This window comes from Nannobrachium achirus (genome assembly GCF_963921795.1).
Source record: "Nannobrachium achirus genome assembly, chromosome: 12".
Taxonomy (NCBI): domain Eukaryota; kingdom Metazoa; phylum Chordata; class Actinopteri; order Myctophiformes; family Myctophidae; genus Nannobrachium; species Nannobrachium achirus.
This window is the reverse complement of record NC_137832.1, coordinates 44,012,452-44,035,579: the sequence shown is the minus strand read 5'-3', so window position 1 is coordinate 44,035,579 and position 23,128 is coordinate 44,012,452. Positions and strand designations below refer to the sequence as shown.

Below are 23,128 nucleotides of genomic sequence, written 5' to 3'. Positions count from 1 at the left end.
TGATCTCTAGTTAGTACCAGCGTTGCGCTGGTGAGGTTGATTGAGTTGAGGAAGACTACATTTGTCAGTGGGTGAGCAGGTAATTGGGTTCAATCATGGCTTTGCTACTTGCCGGTTTACCTGGTCCAAGCAGACTGATGGCATAAATCGTGGTCCTCATTGACAGCAAAATTGCAGTGTACTCTCCTCCCACAGATCATGGTGAAACCCCAAAATACCAAACACCCTTAGGCAAGGACAATTATGCCACTGCACCTCAGGAAATTTGCCAATCCACTGTGCACCTCATGCATCGAGCCTACCCCAAAATAATAATCATTATATTTTTCTTATGTACAAATTATGTTGGGCTCCTGTCTGCAGACCCTGCCTAAAAGTTTGCAAGTAACATTGTCCCAAGACACTGATCTAAGTTCAGCTCTGTCTTTTTCCTGTCCTGTCCACCCCACCCCCACTCCCACCCCCAGAGGATATGGTCATGTTTACACAGAGGAACACTGAACTTGGATATGTGACATAGGGCTTGGAGGCAGAGCTGCTGGCATCTCAGTCTGTCTTCCACACAGTGTTCAGGGCCTTCACCACCTCCTCGTAGATGATGAAGACTATGGCCACATCCAGGCACACACGTCCCAGCCGAGGAACTGTTCCCTTATAGAAACTACAGAGAGAGAGAGAGAGAGAGAGAGAGAGAGAGAGAGAGAGAGAGAGAGAGAGAAAGAGCGATGAGCATAGAACATTTCTGTATTCAATAATGAATAAATGACTAAAATGATTTTATGAATCACTGACAGCTTACTTGTTGAAATGTCTATCTGTGATTAACAGACTGTTGTCACATATTTAGCAATTGGCTTTAATTGGTAGGCTATGATTCTCATTTGCTTCATTACGAATGACATAATACATTAAAGGCTCTATCTATACTGACCAAGAATGGAGCTGATATCACTGTCCAGAAATGTTACATTTGTATTGGTTGGTTTCCAGTTTGCAATTGAGATGGGCTAGGCTAAAGAGAGTACAACTGTAATAGATTTACTGTAACTGTTAGAAGCATATATGTATGGTGATGTACTCACGCTGCTAAACCCTCATGTCGCATAATCTGCACAGCACAGTCCCATGTATTCTTGTATTTATGTGCCTGAAGACCCTTTAAAAGAGAGAGAACAGTAATCCAGAAATTAGCAATGAAGGAAAGACAACATTTAGACTAGAGATGCATTTTACAAAGCTTAACGATACTTTTATCAAGAAAGATCCACTGTCTTACAACTTAAAACAACTGGAGAAAAGTTATACCAACATTGAGACAAGAAAACACAAAACAAAAACAAAGCCACGCCATGCATAAGCTCTCTACCTGCATCCTTGTCTTGATGACATCCAGGGGAGTGTTTCCAAACACACTGGCAGCTCCAGCTATGGCTCCAAATGTTCCAGTCAGTATAGGGTTAATGGCTTTGTTGGGGTTATCGCCTGAGGGGAGAATACATGTGAGGAAGCGCCATGGGTCATCATGACATGCTCTGGTGATTGGCTGCAGATCACTGCAAGGTCTGACGCTTAAAGGAGTAGCTCACCCAAAATATTACTTATTTTATTACTCTGCCGGTCATCAACTTATTGGCTTAGGAATGCGACAAAAAAACAATCTCCGTGAATTCAAGGCTTCATGAGGTGTGTTGATTGAAAATAATAAGTAATATTTTGTCATTTAACAGTAACACTGATCCTGATGACATTTGAACCAGTCAGGCAGACATGGTGTTGCAAGAAAAGAGACAATCTGTTTATTGGTACAAGGCCAGTATTTCTCAACTCTCACCCTGGGCAACCCAGACTACTGTTATCTTGTAATTGACCACTAGAGGTCAGGACTGACAAGAAAACAAACCACTTTATACAGTATACAGTATATCATTCTGATGTTGAGTGTGTGTGATGTGCGCTCATTCTGTGTTTCAAATTAAACATGGTAATATCCATTCCCAGGTATTCACACACTTACCTTTGTACCAGTTCCTGAGAGACGTCATCACATAGAAACGGATGGCCTGGTTAGAGCCTTGTTTGAGGACGGTGGCTGTGACGCCCTGATACGTCCCTCTCAGACCTAGACACGTTGGGAAGGACCAAATGTTAAGCTAGCGTGTAGTGTACACATATCCTTTAAATTGCATTGCTATGGACGGTGGACTCTTAATGTGAACAGTAGATGTCACTGCGCTTTACCTTGAGTTCTGATTATCTCCCTGACTCCGTGGTAGAAACCCCTGTATTTGGGGTTGGCTGATGTCTGGTCGTGGATGAACTTGACCTTGGGTGATAAAACGAAGGTCCAAAACATGTTACCAGTGAGATACCAGACCCACCAACATTTGACGGCACTTCCTGTTTTGAAGTCTGCCTATCTTTAACAGGCTAAATAAACATAACTGAAAGTAGAAGGTTAAACGTGACTACATAAAATAAACAATTCCAACAACAGACAAAATAACGTTGTGTAACTGAAATGCATCACTATCAAATAAACTCAGCTCCTGGGTTTGTGCTAAACCCTGGTCAAAGAATAATAAGCAAGTACAAAAATCTAAAACAATTAAAAGTAAAATAAAAAACAAATACACAAAGGTAACCCCAGAGAGTAGAATAAGCAACAGCTGTTCAGGTTAAACGCCTGCATATAACAATAGTAAACAGTACTGTACCTTGACAGTTTCCATAGGGCACACCACTAGCACAGCCTCCATCACCCCAGCTCCAAGCCCACACAGCAGGCCTTTGGTGCTATCCAAACGACCATTCTCATCCCTGGCATAGTTGCTGAGCGCCTCAAACACCCCAAACCTGACAAAGACAACAGAGACAACAGGGGATTAGTATATTGGACATATATTGGAAGCTACTGGACTTAAAATGCTGGATACTTTTATGTACTGACGTTTATGCCAGAGAGATTGTAATTAATCTTCCTTGTTATCACAAATAAATAATAAATAAATAAATACATTTAATTTCAGCTGGTAACATATTTGTATGAGAGTATAGTAATACAATACAACTAACACAACTTCAGTGGTTGAAGGCATAGTCGCTCCACTCTTCTATATACAATTCAGATCCTTGTGTTGGGTACCGTAGGACTGGTTGACAATGTCAATAAAGATATTTGAAGCCACAATGGACGCTAGATTCATCTTTATTATTCGTTTGGGCATCGTTGCGAGATCTCTTCCATCAGGAGAGAGAGGGACAATGGACATAAAACATAAGCATTGTCGCTTTAAGTATAAATTACTATGTCACTACTCTTATATAATAAATGGAGGTTAATGTAGTGGAATTCTTGTAAAACTGCTTCTTCGAATTAGTCTCATGATCTGAATGACCTTCATCAGGCCTGATGAAGAAACGCAGTTTCTAGATGAGATTAATAAATGTGAAGAGTGTGGGCTCTATGATATATTACACCTGAAATGCATTCAATAGCGACAAAGACAAAGTGCGAGCAAATGAAAGAGTGCCAAAGAGCAGGACATCATCACGTTGCGTGGAGTCAGCAGAAACAGGTTGGCAGGAAGGCCTTTTTCAATAGAACACACCACAGCATCCTCTCCATTACCCACTGCATAGAAAGCTGCTTTGTTTTCACAGTGAGGAAAACAAGTCTTATTCCCATAAACTGGATCAGACCTTTGTATCAAACTGCTCATTGTGCATAATACGGCAGCATCTTTCACTTTGCGTCCTGCAGCAACAGGCTTGTCCCTTATTAAAGTGCCCCAATAAAGTGCGGCGTGATAAACAAAGCCCCAGCAACTGCTGCCATGGAAGCGAGCCCACGCAGTGCGCCTCAGAAAGGGGAGAGAGAGAGTGAGTCTGTGTTCGTGCGTGTAAATGTGTGTGTGTGCACGTGTGCGTGTGTGTGTGCTTTTTAAGCATCACTGTAATCAGTCAGAAAACGCCGTGCCTGTGTGTCCTTCACAAGAAAGGTTATTTATAGATGGAATTCAATTGTGGTGATGGAAGGAGTGAGCACACGATATGGTTGGAGAGAGAGGAGGAGAGAGAGGAGGATACCTGGAGAGGGCAGACAGACACTTGCCATTGATGGATGCTTTCTTTTCCTGTATGTGTCTGCCTTACGTCTGGTCTGGACCACTGTCCAACTGCCATGCTCACATTTCTTACATATTCACAGTATAAAATGGAACTGTATCCGTGTTGCAGATGTCAATGTGTAGATCGGCAATACACTGTCATACGACAGAGCATATATTAAGCATTAGGACATTGGGGAGAAAACTTGCAGTGGTCAGAATTACACCCAAAGGTCCATTTCTACACTCTGAGCGTTAGTGTACAGTCAGGCAGCGTGTTTTATTGTCTATCTCCATTTTGTGCTCTCTATTTCAGTCTTTTGGACCGTTCATAAACATTCCACTTCTGTCTTCATGCGGGTTTGGTCTCTGTTTATTTGCATGACAGGCACCCCACAATTAGACAACTCCCACTGTCAGGGAGAAACAGAGAAACAACCCATGAAAGATCCCAAATAACACCCCCCCTAGTGGTCTGGGACCCTAGGGGGTCCTCAGAGTTACTGCAGGGGGGCCACCAAATCCTTGTGTGATAGCATAATTAATTTAAATGAACAATTGAACCCTCGCATCCCTATACTCTCAGAAAAAAATAGCAGATCTACAAGCTCTCAATGCCTCACGCTGTGAGGCGTTGAGAGCTTGTAGATCGGCTATTTTTGGCAAATAGGTGGTGTAGAGGTAAAAAAGGGCAGACCAAGTACAGAGTAAAAGGTCAAGTTTACTAAGTATCGATGATTTATGATTTTAAGTCTATGACTCTATCTACCGCATGAAATCGATGAGAATCTCCATCACACATTTATACAATATGTAGTGGGGGTCCCTGCTTCATCTCTCTCTCTGCTAAGGGGTCCAATTAGTTGAAGCACGATGAGGTGGCATCGCACGTCATCACAGAGAACAGTGCTCATTAAAGACACAACGCGCTGCTGTCAGACTCTGGTCGCCACAGAGATAATGGAACACTGAACGGAACTCCATTAGGCCAGTGGTTCTCAACCTTTTCAGGCTGTGACCCCCAAAATAATCATATTTTAACTGGGGACCCCCCTCCCACCCTACGAGCACAAAGAGTTGTGGCATAACACTTTGTATAACGGAATTTCCCCCTTGGGATAATAAAGGTATCTATCTATCTATCTATCTAAAAATAGCAGATCTACATGCTCAGCATGTAGATCGGCTATTTTCACAATTTCTGCCTCTAATATTTGACAATTTGGCCAATGTTTAATTTATTTTTTTAGAGGTATTAAAAAGTCCTTCAATTGTCAATTGTAGAAATGTGCAGATACCCTCTATACACTTAAACTTCATGTTGGTTTGTTTACTGTTGAGTGAGAAAACAATGTTACACATTAGGTTAATCATCTGGGGACCCCCCCAAAATAATTTGGGCACCTCCCTGGGGGTCCCGACCCACAGGTTGAGAACCACTGCATTAGACCACTTTCTTAAGTGTCCTTATTAGAGAAGGAGACAGGAGAGGAAAGAAGGCAATAAGAGAAGTAGAGAATTGGCCTTCAGGGAATAGGGAGGACCACACAACCCTAACATCAAAACTAACCCTCCTTAATATCAGCATCCTAACATAATCAAAATAGAAATAACAGATCACTCAATGTATCTGAAGAATTGAGTGAAAGAAAGAAAGAAAGAAAGAAAGAAAGAAAGAAAGAAAGAAAGAAAGAAAGAAAGAAAGAAAGAAAGAAAGAAAGAAAAAGACATGTCGTCCTCAGCTTCATTGTACACAGCTTAGTATAAATCAGGCTATTGGAGAAAAAGGTCAGCGGCTCGCCTGGCTCCTTTGTCTGTCCCACTTATGACTCTTCAATAACCTCCCCTCTCCTTCAAGCATCCACAGCCTGACTGCATGGTGCTCCAACGCATAGCCACACACATGCACGCACAGGCAATCAGTTAATGGGATGGGGAAAGGGGAGGAGAAGTGGACGAAGGCTGGGGGTGGGGAACATGAGTGGTGCCAGGCACCCCCATGACCAACAATCTATTCTAGAGTACAGTCCCCTATGCCTAGAATACAGTTTGTTATGTGTTGTATAATATGGCTGTTACTAACATTTCACATATTATGTTCCATAATGTGCGGGCAGGCTGAACACTCAATTTAAACATGATCTGTTCCTGGATATCTGTTCTGACTGAGTAAGAAATGCACACTGAAATCAGCATCTGGTCACATCTGCAGGTACTCTCACTCACACTGTGATCGGACCTCAATCGTCTATAGTATCGATGATACTCTATTTTCAGATCACTGAATGCAATTTGAATGCAATGTCTACACTAGTCTACAGTATATGGGGTCTTTGACCGCGCCAATAGGGCTAATAACTATAGATGTATTTCTTAACCGTTATTCTTTTGAATACTATTGAATGCTTACTGCATACCTTATTTTAAAATTTAAAAAATAGAAATTAGCCCTTACACAAGGTGTTGCTTTATGAGCTTTTATATCAGCTATTTTCACTATGTTTATAATTTGAAAATAAATAAATAGATAAGTAAATAAACAATTAATTTCCCCCTAAAATAGTTAATTTGATTTAAATTAATATATGTTTGTATTTTATTTTATTATTGATTAAATCGATTAGTTTGATTAACTCTAGCACCCCTACTCGCCAATTCTATTTTGCTATGTTCAAGGTTGTGTCTGTTGCAAAAATGGAGGCAGCAAGACGGTAAAAAGACAGGAATGATAGGAAGGGTACAGGACTGAGTATGAATGCTATCTCAGTGATGTTACTAGGTTTTCAATGTAATGGGTCCCGGGACCCACAGGTGGTCATTCAAATGGGTCCCAGAAAAGTTTTATGAGTCCTCAATACAATGTTTTCGAGCGCTGTGAGCTTGTAGATCGGCTATTTTCAAAATGTTTGCCTATTTCTTATATTTATTTTACAATTTGGCTAATGTTTGAACTTAGAACTACTAAAACTACTAAAACATGTGCCCCTAATGAATTTGGGCGCGCAAAATGGCGTCGGACGTTGGTGGAATCAAAACATTGACGTTTCTATCGCCTGTTTAAGACTTTCTATGTGGATTTTATTTGTGTTAACGTGGGGTAAAGTAGGATGCTTTCACCCATGAAAATGGTGGTGTCTGTGGAATTTTTAAATGTTTTTCTTTTACCGCGACCCAGTAAATTATTTTAACATGGACTCCAATGGAGGCGCATCCCCGGGACCCCAGGACCATGACATGAATGAGTCCCTGGGCGACTTGAATGAGTTTTTGATGTGGGATGCGCACGTAATGACATCACTGCTATCTCCATATGTACAACCAAATACGGTTGTCATGTTTCTATTCTTTTTTTAATTAACCTGTCAACAATCTTTTTTGCGTCAAAAATAACATACAGATAAGCCCCTCCTTCAAGCTGTCAGCTGCAGACGAATGACGTGGACAAGGCTTAAGGTCAACACCTCTGTATATGCCTCTGTCACATATCTTCAGTGACACACACACACACACACACACACACACACGCACATGCACACACACATGCACACACGCAGTATACACACTCCTCTTTGTGTCTCTTGTGTGGGGTTGAGTGGCAGCTCTGTTCCGCCTGGCTAGGCCTGTCGCTCCACTCAACCCGCCAGCACAACACACACACACACACACACACACACACACACACACACACACACACACACACACACACACACACACACACACGCACACACACACACACACACGCACACACACACACACACACACACACAGTCCAAGAAAACATTCCTAATTGGAGAATGGAGATCCTGGAATGCATTGTGTGTGTGCAGTGCACGTGTGTTACTGTACTGTATGTGTGTGCGTGAGATACAGAGCCTGGTGCATGTGTGTCTGTGGCTGCATGCGCGCGCGTGCGTGCTGAGTCTGGACATAAATGTCAGAGCTGTGAAAGAATAACATAATTACCCAGAAGGGTCGGCTGGCATTTATGCCGTACATTGTGGGTAATGGAGCAGAATAATTGGAGTTAGGAGATCCAGGTAGACACGCTGAGCTGAGAACACTCACTCTATATAAGCTTTTACTGCTTACAGACTGTACTGTATGATGGAGGTGTGTGTGCGTGCGTGCGCGCACGCGCGTGTGCGCGTGTGTCCAATGAAATGATGAGTATTTTAAATTAATTATAATTCAGACCACTTTGAATTACTACAATGCAAATTAGTTTTATATTATTTCAATTTTCAATATAATGTAACTGGAGAATTCCATGTACAATAAGTGGAAAACATATTTTCCTATCAGGGTCTGGACTGGGTTTAATAACAATTTTAAAAAGAGGGTCCATCCATGGCACCAATACAAGTCAATTTAGGGGTCCGTAACATGAAAGGTGTTCCACTGCGTCACATACCTGACAGCTGATTTCGGTATGGATCCGTACACCAGCGAGCTCAGTCCTCTGTACAGGCCTAGGACACCATGACCCCGGACCGTCTGTTTCACACAGTCACCTGGTAAACAAACATATTATTACATCAATTCCATATCGATGTTGTCGGGTGAAAACCCTGTATGACCAAAACCGTTCGTTTTGTATTCATCACTTGATTCATCAAATGATTTAAAACTGGTGAAAATAGGCGATCTACAAGATCGCCTATTTTCACTAGTTTTGTCTTGTCAGTCTTGAAGTCTCTTGCGATGAAGCAGGGCTTTACTTTACAAAGAAAAATTGAAATTTGAAACCTGGAGATACAAGGTTTTCGCCCAACAGTGAGGATATCATCTCTGTCGGGCAGAAAGGTTGCACTCTATCTAATGTAAAACCACTACTTTTCACTGGAAAATCCCACCCAGTGGGAGTGAGCGGTGCCTTAAGCGTCATTCCCACCGTGTCATGTACCGCTAAAAAAATAACCTGTATTCCAATGGATCCAATGTAGCTATTATTAAGTCACAAAAACTCTTGTTAATACTTTTCATTGGTTAAATATTTATAAAACCTCTGGCTCTGATAGCCTGACAACGCGTTGCGGGTTCGAGTCCCATTCCCGGCAACCATTGTTGCGTGACTCTCTCCCTGTCTCTCTCTCTCTCTTTCCTGTCCATCTTCACTTAAAAGCTATCAATGAAGGCAGAAAAGCCAAAAAGAATATATATTTAATTATAAAACCTACAGACATCCTGGTGTCCCTAATTTGGGCATGTCATTATGGGAAAAAATATAATTAACAAAGAATACTCACGACGCGTCGTATCGCTACACTGTCATACGACAAAGTATAAATAAATAGGCTTTAGTTTATGAAGAAAACTTAAAAGGTGTAACAGGGAGATGCAGATGGTTTCTCCCCCCCAGCAACGATATCATACACACACAAACATACTGTATCACCATATAGAATGCACAGACAATGAGACAAACCAACAACAGGGACACAAAACAAACATCTTTAAAGGCTCTGGTCCAATAATCCATGTTCTGCTAGCTAACCACCAGATAAGACCACAGAGAGGAGAAAGCAACAGCTGTCAGTAGCCTAATTAGGACAGTGTCTCCATCCGGGAGTAACAGACTGTGTATGTGTGTCTATGTATGTGCGTGTACGCGCATGCATGTTGGTCTGATCTCAGTCATATACCGGTAAACAAGACAAACATGCAGGGTGACAGCCTGCCAGAATACATAATGCACCAGGGGATGATAGGTAATGAGATGATAGTGAATCCCTGAGAGGCATAAGACAGACAGACAGAGAGACAGACAGACAGACAGACAGACAGACAGACAGACAGACAGACAGAGAGACAGTCATGCTCGAAGACAGACAGAGAGACAGACAGGTTGTTGGTAGATAGTCATACAGACAGATATTAAAATAGGTAGACAGACCTACAATAGGTACTGTAGGTAGGTAGGTACAGTAGGTAGGTAGGTAGGTAGGTAGGTAGGTAGGTAGGTAGGTAGGTAGGTAGGTAGGTAGACAGTCACTGACGCTACAATACTTACCAATTCCCCTGTATTTGGGCTGGCCGGCCTTCTCGTCCAGCTGTAACTGGGTCTTGACGTACTCTGTGGGGAAAGTGATGCAGATCTCGATGCCACCTGCGATGCCACCTGGAAGAAGCACAGGGCAACAGATCAAATCTTTGTCAGCGACCAGGATCCATTGATTTGATGTGTAATAATGTGTTCTAAAAAGGACTAAATCAAACCCCATCCAATATGAGCATTTTCATTTTTTTTTGGGGGGGGGGGGGGCAATATATGATATGATCTTGTCATCTTCTCAGACTGGAGGCAACGGTAATGTACTTTATGAACTTGAATCTCAAGGAGGTGCTATTACATCATGGAGCATTGCATCGTGGATCATTAAAACGACTGCACTAATGGCTATCCCCCATAAACGTTAAAACACTGCTGCGGCGAGAGGAATAGTAATGGGCCGGGCGGAGAGATGAATCATGAAACGTGGCTGGAGATGAACTAGGCAGCGTGACTGCACTGGGTTTGTGAGGAGCAGACAGACAAATATAGACAGAGAAGATAGATGCTAGTGTCAGGAATCACAGCGTTCTTAACTGTTACTGTAGCTTATTTTACACCATACCATTATCCTGTGATTAAAGTAGCAGAAATACGTTGAATGAATGAATGAATGATGTTGTGTGTTGTTTTTTAAGACCTACAATACACACCCAGTGCACAAATACACTAGCAGAGGACAAGCATCTCTACACAAAGTAACAGGTTAGTTAATTTAGCTCAAATGGAACCAAAGGGAAGGGTGCCTTTGGTTCCATTTGTGCACTCTTGGTCAGAGCTAAATTAACACTCAGCATTTTTAAGCACAGAAGCCACACTTCACATAATAGGAATGAGTCACGAGTGAAGGTGGAGTCTGGGGAGAGGAGACAGGACGACAGAATGGACGTTAATTAAATTATGTGCTCTGTGCTCAGGGAGGGGCTCCATTACCCAGGCCAAAACCCTTCCATTAGCTCAATGACATACACACACGGCAAGATGCCATGTAGTAACGCGCAAGCGCACACACGCACACATGAAGGCACTCAGAGCCCTGAATGATGACCAAACTGCCAGGTCAAACGCTTGCATCTGTAAACACCACTTTTTACAGAGCACAGAGCATAGACAGCCTTTATTGTCCTTCTATTTGGGACAAGACCCCCTGTCATTAGGGTGTGCACCCCAGTATTGCATTAGTCTCTGTGACTTGGCTCAAGCGTCCATCAGCCAATATACCAAAACAGTACTCAATCTCTCTGACACTGGACTCAACCTATAGCAGCTATATTTAAACAATGACTTACAGATAAGGTGGTACTTTTTTACTGGCTGGGAATCGACCAACGAAGCATGCATGGCTCATGAGGAATGTGAGGCCCGAGATAAAGTAATATTGTTTTCAATGCAATCGTAGAAAGCTGAGTCATCATGGGCCTCTGGACAAACTTTGATCTAATTCCACTAATCCCAGTGGAGTAATAAGTAAATGTTACCCGGCCGTGACTATAGGACAGATCACATGACATGACATTACACGTTCATTCAAACCACACTGATCCTAGCTCTGTGGGTCAGTGGGTCTGAGGCAGGCAGCGTGGTTACAATGCGCCTCATTCTTCTCCCTCAGCTGAGACAGCAATGCATCTGAGACTGGACTGCCTGCGGAGGCCAAGCAGTGGTCCGCTAAGCACTGTGGGACTAGGGATGGGACGATGAGAACAATTCATATCACGAATATTGTGACCAAAGAAAACGCGATTTACGATACTATCGCGGCATGGAGACTTGAGTTCAATAATATTTTTTGTTTTTTAGTCGCATTCCTAAGACAAAAAACGTATTACAATAAATTTACCCCCTTTGATTCCGGATGGGGACCCAAATGCATTCGGGTCCCCATCCATCAATGGAGGTACATTTACTATAATCAAATTTTTGTCTTAGGAATGTGACAAATAGAAACAAATATTATTGAACTCAAGTCTCCATGGCATGAACTAATCCTTTAAATTGTACCAGATATGCAGCTCTGCAAATAAAAGGTGAATTGATCCCAGTGCATGACGGAGGACGATATCACGATAAATGAAATCTCCACGATGCGATTATCGTGAGTGTTTTTTTTACCACAATAAACGATAATATCGCGTATCGTCCCATCCCTATGTGGGACGCATCTACATGGGAGGACAGGGCTCAGGATCAATCCTCATTAGATGCACAACACAGAGTAGGCTTCTTCTACTGAGGTTGTTTGTCTTCCAGTACATTACAAATGAACGCATGCGTGCACGCACACACGCACTCACGAATGCACGCAGGCACACACACAGATGGAATCTTAAAAGGTTCTAGTAAACGACCCAAAGACAGATAAGATACCAGAGAGAATGACCATTCATCTTCATCCACACACCAGTGCTCTCCTCTGCTACTTCCACCCCATCTCTCCTCATTCTCTGCTCTCAACCAATCACACACAGGATGTCACAAAAATCAATGCACTCACATATGTTTTTTTGGCACTTGCTATTACAGGGAAAGAGCGCAGGAACGGAATTGTCACCGCCGGAGCGATATTGTAGCGGGCCCGAGGCAGCAATCAAATACAGTGTTATTACTGCCGAATCGAATTCTGCTGCGTGATAACAGCAATCAGGCGAGCCTTCCTTTCAAAGCAGCTCAAAAGAAAGAAAAAGTGTCTACTTTTCTAAATCAGTCGTCTGAGAGACAGACGTTGAGACCAATTTAATGTACTGTGCAAAGACACCGATGTGTCGCTGCACGCTGGTCTCTGCTCTCTCTGCCCATTCCAGATTTATAGTTTAATCAACAGCACCCACACTTCCCAGCTGGGCCCCTGATCCAGTCTCACACACACACACACACACACACACACACACACACACACACACACACACACACACACACACCACACACACACACACACACACACACACACACACACACACATTTTAACCATTTATTTATGTCCACACAAAGGAGATGCATACAAGGACACAAATATTATAGGTGCAGTAGAGTTACATTTACAAAATCATGTCATATGTCCTCATGATACAATAGCAAGGCACTTTGTACTCTACGGGTATAACACACACACACACACACACACACACACACACACACACACACACACACACACACACACACACACACACACACACACACACACACACACACACACACACACACACACACACACACACACACAGCGTCCTGGTTCGGTAAGTGACAGAGGGTAGGGGAAGGTAAACTCAAACTGGCAGAGCTACAGAGACGAAACAAGTTCTGATGAGCAGGCAGCCATCACATCTGCTCTCTTTCAGTGAAGAAAAATCCAATACATTTGCGTATTAGTTCGTTACAACTGTATTTGGAAGCTTATACAGTAAAATCCTCAGTGTTCATTTAACTCAGAGGGTGAACAAAATCGACAAATGGAACCAAATTCATTTTTAGAAATCTACTTTCCTGGGGTAAATGTGTTTTAATGAATGGTCTGAAATGGTTGAGAGCATGCACAGTTAATCAGGTGTCTCATAGTCTGTCAGACCCATTGCCAAGACTAGATTAAATCTCTGTGCCCCCATTGTTGTTTGATGCGGAAGTTAATTTCCAACACTGGATATTTGTGAACTATGTAACACTGGAAAGCAAGCGTGTGTGTGTGTGTGTGTGTGTGTGTGTGTGTGTGTGTGTGTGTGTGTGTGTGTGTGTGTGTGTGTGTGTGTGTGTGTGTGTGTGTGTGTGTGTGTGTGCGTGTGTGCGTGCGTGTACTATACTGTATGTCCTTGAGCTAATTAATGGAAGGACTGGCAACTTATATCTTGAAAAAATACAATGATATGGAGCATAGTGTAAGAAATCAACATATCATATTAGCATCTTATGCTCAGGCAGGTTATATAACAGAAGTTCTCAAACCTTTTGTCTCAGATCACCCATGTAAATAACCTTTTCATTCCAGGCACCCCTGCATCACATTGTTACTTTATATTACCTAGCCTGTTCCACACCATAGACCCCGCCCACTCTCAGAGTGGACTCTGAGCTGAGTCGAGTTCAGGCTATTACCTTACAGTTGCGTAATATTATGTCACGTAAATCCACAAGCTCACAAGCGCAGTGACTTTTGTCGAGGAGATTTGGTGGTCCGTCTTAGCATAGAGGGTTTAAGGGGTTAAACTGAAGTGATATTGTTATATCAAAATATTCTGCGGCACCCCTGGACTGGCACCGCGTCATGGCACCCACTTTGAGAACCACTATAAGCATAAAATTATTGGATTTCAACATAACAAAAATGTGTAAAAACAGCACCTAAGGGTATTATGGTCTGCTGCCAAATGTTCCCTTTGGAAATAAGGAATAATAATTTACCTCATTCTACCAGAATTAAACTCAGGATATTAAAGATTCAATTTAAAAAGCTTAACGAGAGAATTGTAACTGTGTGTGTGTGTGCATGCTAGAAAATGAAGCAGTTTCTTTAATTGGATTTGAATGTATCCATTATTCATCTGAATGTTCCTTATTTAGATGATTAACCCTTTTCTCTGGAGAGACAAGGATACTGACAAAGATTGGAGCCGGAGATGACGTTATATTATATCCATATCGATGTTCAAAATGGAAAATGTAGCCAGAGGACTACTGTACATCAAACACGAGGTAGACTATTAATAGAGGCTTAATATTTATGTTTGCCTTGCACAAAAAGATCAAAGGAATTATTCATCTGTCGTCTGGCCTTTAAGGGGCATTTCGCTGCCCAAAACACGGTTTCCTGATGCTGCCGCACTAATAATGTTTAATTAGATCGGGATGTCAATTAATTTTACATGGACACATGGTTTTATCTGCCCTCCGGTATGTAAACTACATACAATGCATGGTGATGGGATTTATTATTTGCAGACTGATCTGAAATGTGTTGTGTCGTGTTATACACTGTTGCAGGTGTGTAATAACCCATTTACTGTAGACACCTGGAAAGCATCTGTTTTTCATTTTTAACCACTTATTTTATACTTTAGCTATTCAAAAATAGCAGATATACAAGCTATGAGCTTGTAGATCTGCTACTTTTTGAAAAGAACATCTGAAAGGATCTGTCACCAAACCATTCACGAAATGTTTCTTATGTAGTTTTCACGTTTACATTTAAATGTTGATGGGTTTGATTTGTCCCAAAAAATGTTTCACAGTTCACAGTTTCACATTTCAGTTTCAGTGTTTACAGGTGTGAATTGTTACGTTTTGTGACACACTGTTTGTCTTGGGTTAAATCACATGACGTGACATGCCCTTATATGGAGGCTGCTTCACAACCGGATTTTCAGGCTGCAAAGTGGCCTGAAAATGTAGTATTTTAGGATAGTAACTAAATGAGATTAGCTCATCTGCCTGCAGGTTATTCCAAGCCGCAGGGGTAGCGCACATAAGAGCTTGTATGCTGAGCTCAGTTTGAGGATCTTACTACATCCCAGGACAGGACAGAAGTGGCTGTCATTTGAACACAGACTATAGGCCAACTTGTTTTGTGTGAGTGTATATATATATATATATATATATATATATATATATATATATATATATATATATATATATATATGGCTCAGGGGTAGAGCGGTCGGATGGAGAACCGCAAGGTTCCTAGTTCGATCCCAGGCTCCCCCAGAGTTAGTGTCCAAGTGTGCTTGAGCCAGACACTGAACCCCTAATTGCTCCCGATGTGCTGGTGAGAGCCTTGCATGGCATCCTCCACCATCGATGTAGCCTATGAATGTGTGTGTGAATGGGTGAATGTAATGCACAATCTCTGTAAAGCGCTTTGGAATGCTATATAGATGCACCATTTACCGCCTAGATACCCGCAAAGGAAGCAGTAAGCAGACGAAGGATGGATGAAATAAATGCCAATGAGTGAGTCTACACAAGGCCAACGAAGACCACCCTACTCAGGTGCAACGGTGAGAGAAGAATGTAGCCTAAACTATTTTTTTCCCCTGCATATAACAAAGAAAAGCAGGATTTGTTTATAAAAAGAAAGCCTGAGCCTTATAGTTATTTTCTAACAAAACAAAATACTAACGACTAAGTTCTAACTAACTACCCTAAGTTAAAGCCATACTGTGTAAGTTGCTCACCTAGTGGTCATTAGCCCTATAGCGAACCGCGGTCGCGTCCGCGTCTTTCGGCCGTTTTTCGTACCTTCAGACCCCCACGTCTGCCTCCACCTCGCTGAGATCTATCTTTGGAGGGGTCCCTTGTTCCTGTGCGTTCAGTAATTCCAGAGATACACTCCTTCACCCTGCCTGGTAGGCGAAATTACCTAGAGACTGGATGGTACAAACCGGCGACAACAAAATGGCGACCCCACTTCAAGATGCGATGTGATTGGCCGGCAGTTGTATAACCCTCGCTGTGATTGGCCGGTAGTGTGATGACGCAATTTTGGCGCGAGATCCGGTCCACGGCAAGGATCTCAGTTTACATATAGAGAAGGCTTTACAGGCTGAAATTCACGGCGCGGATCTTCTAAAACTTTTGTGTTTTAATAGTTAGGAGAATTTTAAGATTTGTTTTATAAAAAAAGTTACATAGTACAACTTTAACTTTGCAAAATGTTACAAATAAATGTAAATGAATGACTGTGTGCTGTCCTCTGTGGGTGTAAACCACTATTAAATTAAACAGCAGTTATAGTTTGATTCAGTAGGGCACCATAGATAGACACATGTTTCAGTGTTGTGCCAGCAGCTCACTGACAACACGAGTAGAGGAATGGAGGTGTGGGGCCAGGCCAAGTGAGCAGAGGTTTGTGTGAGTTGGCGTCTGGTACAGTGCCATGTAGTGTGGCGTGGTATAAAGGCAAATACAGGCAGCCAACAGGGAGTAAGTGCACACTCTGACAAGCCACCCGCCTCTGAAGGGAGACTACAGAAAATGTAACTGACTGCCCGAGGCTGGACAGAGAGAGAGAGAGAGAGAGAGAGAGAGAGAGAGAGAGAGAGAGAGAGAGAGAGAGAGAGAGAGAGAGAGAGAGAGATATGCTGTCTCTCTCTGTCTTTCTCTCGCTTGACCCCCCTCCCTACCCTCTGTGAGGCCCTTTCTGTGACCCACGTCTCTCTCTCTCTCTCTCATGAACGGGCAGGCTTATACACAATACATAAAGGACCGACACAACAGTGAAGGAATGCACAAATACAAGCATGTAGAAAATCAGGACCAGATACCACTCCCCCGGGGGGATATGCATAGATAAGAGCTGTTCCCTTCTTCCACGTCCAACTGACAAAAATCTGTGCAGAGGTCATAGAACCCGAATAACCTCAGAATAAAAACGGGTCCTCCTGCTGCCATTATCTATCTATCTTTAAGTGCTTTTCAAATAAATGTCAGACCTCTCTCCTCCATTAAGGGTAGGCTTCCCCACTGCTTGCTGTCTGCCCAGTGCTCACAGCCTTTAGGTACAGAGAGGAGCTTAACTTGAGATCTCTACCTTCTTGTTTTGATTTAGATTTTCTTCTCGCATTTCTCACTCCAATATGCCAGAAATGTCCTTCCACAGCCTGGAGTTCCAACAGCTGAGCCTTTAGTAAGAACACATGGATAATAATGTCCTAGTCCCACCTGCGTACTGCGAGAGCGCAATAGGATACATACCAGGATATGTACTTAAGGTGTGATATATCAGAAACAATGGGGTAGGGGTAGAGGGAGGTAACAAATTACAAGAACAAGTACACCATTACAAATACACAGCCAAACAGCTTCCATCAAAGCTTGACAAAATAGGTCCACCATCACACACAAACAAACATACATCACTCTCACAGACACACACACAAAACTATGCTGCCAAATATAAGAGATAGATGGAAGGCAGCGTCAGAGCACTAGGAGAGACGTCAGTGTGAGTGTTGTTAGGATTTATGGAGGGCCAGACTGTGTCTGCAGGGGTTTTGTATGCTGGCACATAAACAGCTGGCTGAGCGTCTGATGGCCAGCACCTCGGGGCAGATACTAAAGACCAGTTGTACCTCATTGCCCCAATAGCTGAGTCATCTGAGCTCAGGTCCAAAGGCCTTACTAGATGTACATTCTTTGAAACCAAAAGACAGGCGAAGGCACAAATGTGAATATGCGAGTGTGCGCACACACATGCACGCACGCACGCACGCAGACACGCACACACACACACACACACACACACACACACACACACACACACACACACACACACACACACACACACACACACACTGTAAGACATCAATACTTCCTTACAGCAAGGAGTTGGGGGGGGGGGGGGGGGGGGTAAGGTATGGAGAGCCAAGCAGGGTGACAGCAATAATGCAGTTGTTGCAAAACAGGACAGACCAGACAGAGACATGCTGAGTGAGAGAGAGAGGGAAAGAGAGAGTGAGAGAGAGAGAGATAGAGAGAGAGAGAGAGAGATTGCAGAAGAGTTTCCTCTAGTGGGTGTGACAGGGGGAGGGGGTTGAGGTCACACCATAGTGGCTCCATGTCTCTCCATCAGTGGCTGAGCTGATTGGAGAGCATGAGTAGGAGGTGGTTGATGAGAACATCTACCTTATATTTTGAAACAGAAATCACAACTAGTGTGCAATGAGCGGTGCTATTTAAGTGGGTTAATTTCATCAAGTCTCCCGCTGGTCAATCACAGCGGGTCCAGCGAAGCTTAGTAAGCGTACAACAAACTTTGAGCCGTTTGTGCCAAGATGTAGGCCATATCTAGGCCAGGTGTAGGCCACGCTTCAGTTTACTTTAGGGCCTGGACATTTTTTGGGGAACCGGACAAAGCCAGATGTTGGAGCTTAGCTCCTCTCAGGAGCACTGCTCAAAACTAGACTGCACTCTGTCGAGGTGCCAACTTGCACCTTGTGCACGGCCATATACAGTATGGCCTAATTATGTGCCAGCAGAGCGTGCACGGTGCTGTTCGGTGCTGTCCGTATGTATGTGGGTGGGCAAGTTGGCACTCTGCCGAGGTGCCAACTTGTGCCTTGTTATTTATATCATTTATATCATTTTTTATCTGCCTGAAGAAGTTCCTTGAACGAAAAGTATTTAACTTATTAAAACCTATATTAAATTGTATCTATTGAGCAAGTGCAGACAGTGTGCCGGTGTCCTTGGTTCCTTCAATTATTTTATTTGAATCCTTTTCATAATATTGCTTGGTACATGTTTCTCTGGGCTAGAGGGCTACAATGGCTTTCAGGGTTCACTTCTTGACAAGGCTAAAACGATGGGCCATGCAGTCAATACAGTGCCATTCTAACTGTCAATATACAGCCACAATAGCTGTCAATAACCATAATTTAAGAGCAGCCCTGAGAAACCCCTTCACCAATTAGACCTGCTGAACATGTGACCACCGCAGAGCCTGGTGGGGTGGAATTCAAGGCCAAGCAGGGCGGGCAAGAGTTCCGGGAGCTCAGTGGGGATAAAGCCACTAAATCACAGAATCAAAATGAATATGCCCTGCCCTGGCCTGTGCCTGAGTGTCCTTTGGGCATCACTCCAACCTAATGGTATTATGTAAAACTGCACCATCGTGGATGATCTTTAGATGAGATGTGATCGTATCAGAATCACATCAATGTTGTAGCTCTACGGTCTTCACCATGGCAGTTTTGAGGCTACCGGTGCCTGCTTGGCGGCAGGGAGAGATCGAGAGATGAAGGAACAAGAAATGCAGTCCCTTCTCAGGGCTGCTTTACAGCTCAACCACTTGACTAATTAAGTAATCAATCAATAAAATAGGGACTATACATTATATGACATCAACATGTTGTGAATTTCTGTGAAATGCAAGCAGTGATGATTCCTGCATTGTATATGTACGTGTAATGCCAGTGCCTTGCAGTTTCATTTTGGTCCCCTTTTTACCAATCCATGTCCATTGTGACAGAGGCTGCATGCAGCCTGCACCTCATTTTCAACTAATTGCTTGTTGCCAGTCAGTCACGACCCAAAGTGGGAGACTGAAACATATTATTTGACATAGAGAAAACCACAAAAGCTTTGACTAAATGTAAGCCCAGCCAACCCACTTCTGTATGAAATACAGAAATGTAAACCCAAGACTTCAGGCTACTGAACTGCAAGAACTGTGGGGCAGGCTATATGGTCAATATATTAGACTTAGTAGTAGAATAGAACATTCATTATGTATAACATGTGATTCAGTTTAGTTGGGATAGTGGGCTATAAAAACTTTAGTTCACATTAGTTCTCAAAGCGTGGTCCGGGGACCCCCAATGGCCTTGAGGGAGTTCCAGGGGGTCCCAAGCTAAATCATGGTATCCAAATCCCTTATAGGTCTGAACTCTGAGAGTGTACAAATGGAACCAAATGGACACAGAGTTACATTAGTTTTACAGTATGAATTGGGGTCTCAGTGATAGAAATACCATTAAGTGGGGGTCCGTAGCTTCATGCATGTCAAACTGGGGGTCCTTGAAATTAAAATGGTTGAGAATCACTGCTGCTAGAGCCGTAAAAATCTTCTCTTATGGGGGTTCCAGGCATATATTTTCAAATGGGGGTCCGCGGGCTAATAAGTGTCAATTTGGGGGTCCTTAATGAAAAAGTTTGAGAACCACTGACTGGTCTAACAACACCCACAATAGTGACACATTAAACCACCATTGTCTGCTTGCATACTTACTACCTGTAGGCTGTAAGCAGTATAATAACAGGCTAATGCACTTCATACCGCCGTGCAGCGCAATAAACTGTGGGAAAGAACAGAACGAATGCAAAAAAAAAAGAAGGAAAAAAAAAAGGTATTTTGTTGCATAATCCTTGTAGTTGTAATGTGTTGTTTTATTAAAGTGTACATGTAGCCTAGTACGAAAAGTACAACTTCCTTATTCGCGTCATCATCATAGCGTGATAAATAAACTTGTCTTACCTGCCAAAATCGCCTTTCCCGGGTGAGTTAATTTGGCTTTTCCTCCCGGAGATGCGGCCGCCAGACATCGCGGTCTGTGGAAGGGGCTGATGAATGTGCTGCTAGTGCTACGTCCTCCTTGCATTTTAACTCAAAACTAGACAAACTAAACACACGGCTGTGTGTTCTAAAGTCGACTTTTAAGTCAATTTCACAAAAGACCAGAGCGCACAAGAAATGGAAGACACTTTGGTCGGTTGTTGTCCGACTCCTGTCAGATGTTGATCTCCGATACTGACGTGTGCGGATAGTTAGTAAAACTGATGTGAATCTACACAGCCAGCCGCCAGCGGTTTTAAAGCAGAGTGAGAGAGGGAGGTTGAACTAGAGCTGGAGAGAGACAGACAGACAGAGGGAGAGAGAGGTTGAACTACAGCTGGAGAGAGAGAGAGAGAGGAGACTGGTTACTGTTGTTGCACACCAGGATAAGGGCGGGGCGCAGTTTCTATAGCTGTCGCCAAACGAAACCAGTGGTGGAAAAAGTAAAAGGTTTTACTCAAGTAAAAGTATCAATACTGTAATGAAGAAATATACTCTTTTACAAGTAAAAGTCCGGAATTAAAAATGTGCTTGAGTACAAAAAAGAAAAAAGTGTTGGTATCAAAATGTAGGACTTTTGTAAGTACAAAAAGTAAAAGTAGTCTACTCGTTATGCAGAATGTCCCATTTCAAGTTTTCAAATCAAATGTGTATACACATTTTGAAAATAGCAGATCTACTCACAATGTGTCATGAAGCCATTGTGAAGTAACAAAACTAAAGTTTATAAATGTAGTGGAGTAAAAGTACAATATTTGGATCCGATATGTAGTGGAGTGGAGTGAAGTCAGAATTGTACTAAAGTACAGTACTTGTGTGTGTGATGAATAATGTCATTAAACCACAAAATTAAAATCAGAACATTTTCTTGTATTATTATTACTTTAAATTATCTGTTATTACTTTTATCAACCAACCACACCTTTGGTGTCAGAGATATCTTGGAAATATAGAGCAGCAGCCTGCAGCCAGGCTCTCACAAAGGTGATCCATCAATTCAACTATAGTAGAGTAGGTTACCAGAATGGCTTCATGGACCCTGAGGCACCCGGTCATGTACAAAGACGTGCTGCTCCACATGATCGAAATATGAAACATATATACAGTAGACTACACAGTGTCAGGGGCGTCACAAGGGGTAGGAAAGTGGGACTGAGTTACCAGGGCCCAAGGTGGAGGGGCCCTAGTAACTTTAGCTATTGAAAAATAGCAGATATACAAGCTCACAGCGCAGCACCGAGTGCCGTGCTGCAAGCTTGTAGATCTGCTATTTTTGAAAAGTCATGAAAATGTGCGCAAATCTTTGACTATATGTATTTTTTAAGTGAACATTTGTAACTCAAATTTTGCTTCTGGGGGGGTCCCTGGAACTAAATATTTTGGGATGGGGGGGGTCCTTCACATGAAAAAGTTTGAGCATCACTGACATGGAAACATAGGTTTCTTGGCACACATTTTCACGATTTAAAAAAAAATAGCAGATCTACAAGCTCGCAGCGCGGCACTCGGTCCTGCGCTGTGAGCTTGTATATCTGCTATTTTTCAATAGTTAACATTCATGGGGGGCCCGCAGTGAATCCTTGTACCCAGGGCCCTGAATTTGGTGTGACGCCCCTGCACAGTGTAGTAGAGTGGTTTTCAACCCTTTTCATGCCAAGGGCATGAATTTATTCTGCCATTATTTATTCAGCATTTGAACCACAGACCACCATTTGATTTAACCTCTCAGACACAAAACGTGGAATATTTTGTTAGTGGATATGATTTTGAATTCCATGCTGTATTGATGTGGCATATATAAACAGGAAAATGTTGAACAAAATAACGTTATATAATTAAGTAATGCAGATATTTAACAAAAATGTAACTCTTGAAATGAACGCAAAACAGAACCAATGATTTACACTTTCAAAAGTTAAAGATCTAGTGTCCATTTGG

At 42.6% G+C, this 23,128-nt stretch overlaps 1 protein-coding gene across 1 annotated transcript; it reads right to left on the bottom strand.

The window, feature by feature from the left end:
• Nucleotides 1–477: 477 nt before the first annotated feature.
• On the bottom strand, nt 478–21,437 carry LOC308296023 (tricarboxylate transport protein B, mitochondrial). The gene is made up of 9 exons (XM_080739135.1): nt 21,113–21,437; nt 10,117–10,224; nt 8,518–8,617; nt 2,715–2,853; nt 2,239–2,323; nt 2,015–2,119; nt 1,367–1,482; nt 1,083–1,156; nt 478–661 (listed from the first exon to the last, which is right to left on the bottom strand). The coding sequence occupies exons 1-9, from the start codon at nt 21,234–21,236 to the stop codon at nt 547–549; spliced, it is 966 nt and encodes a 321-aa protein (XP_080595261.1). The 5' UTR covers nt 21,237–21,437; the 3' UTR covers nt 478–546.
• Nucleotides 21,438–23,128: the final 1,691 nt, after the last annotated feature.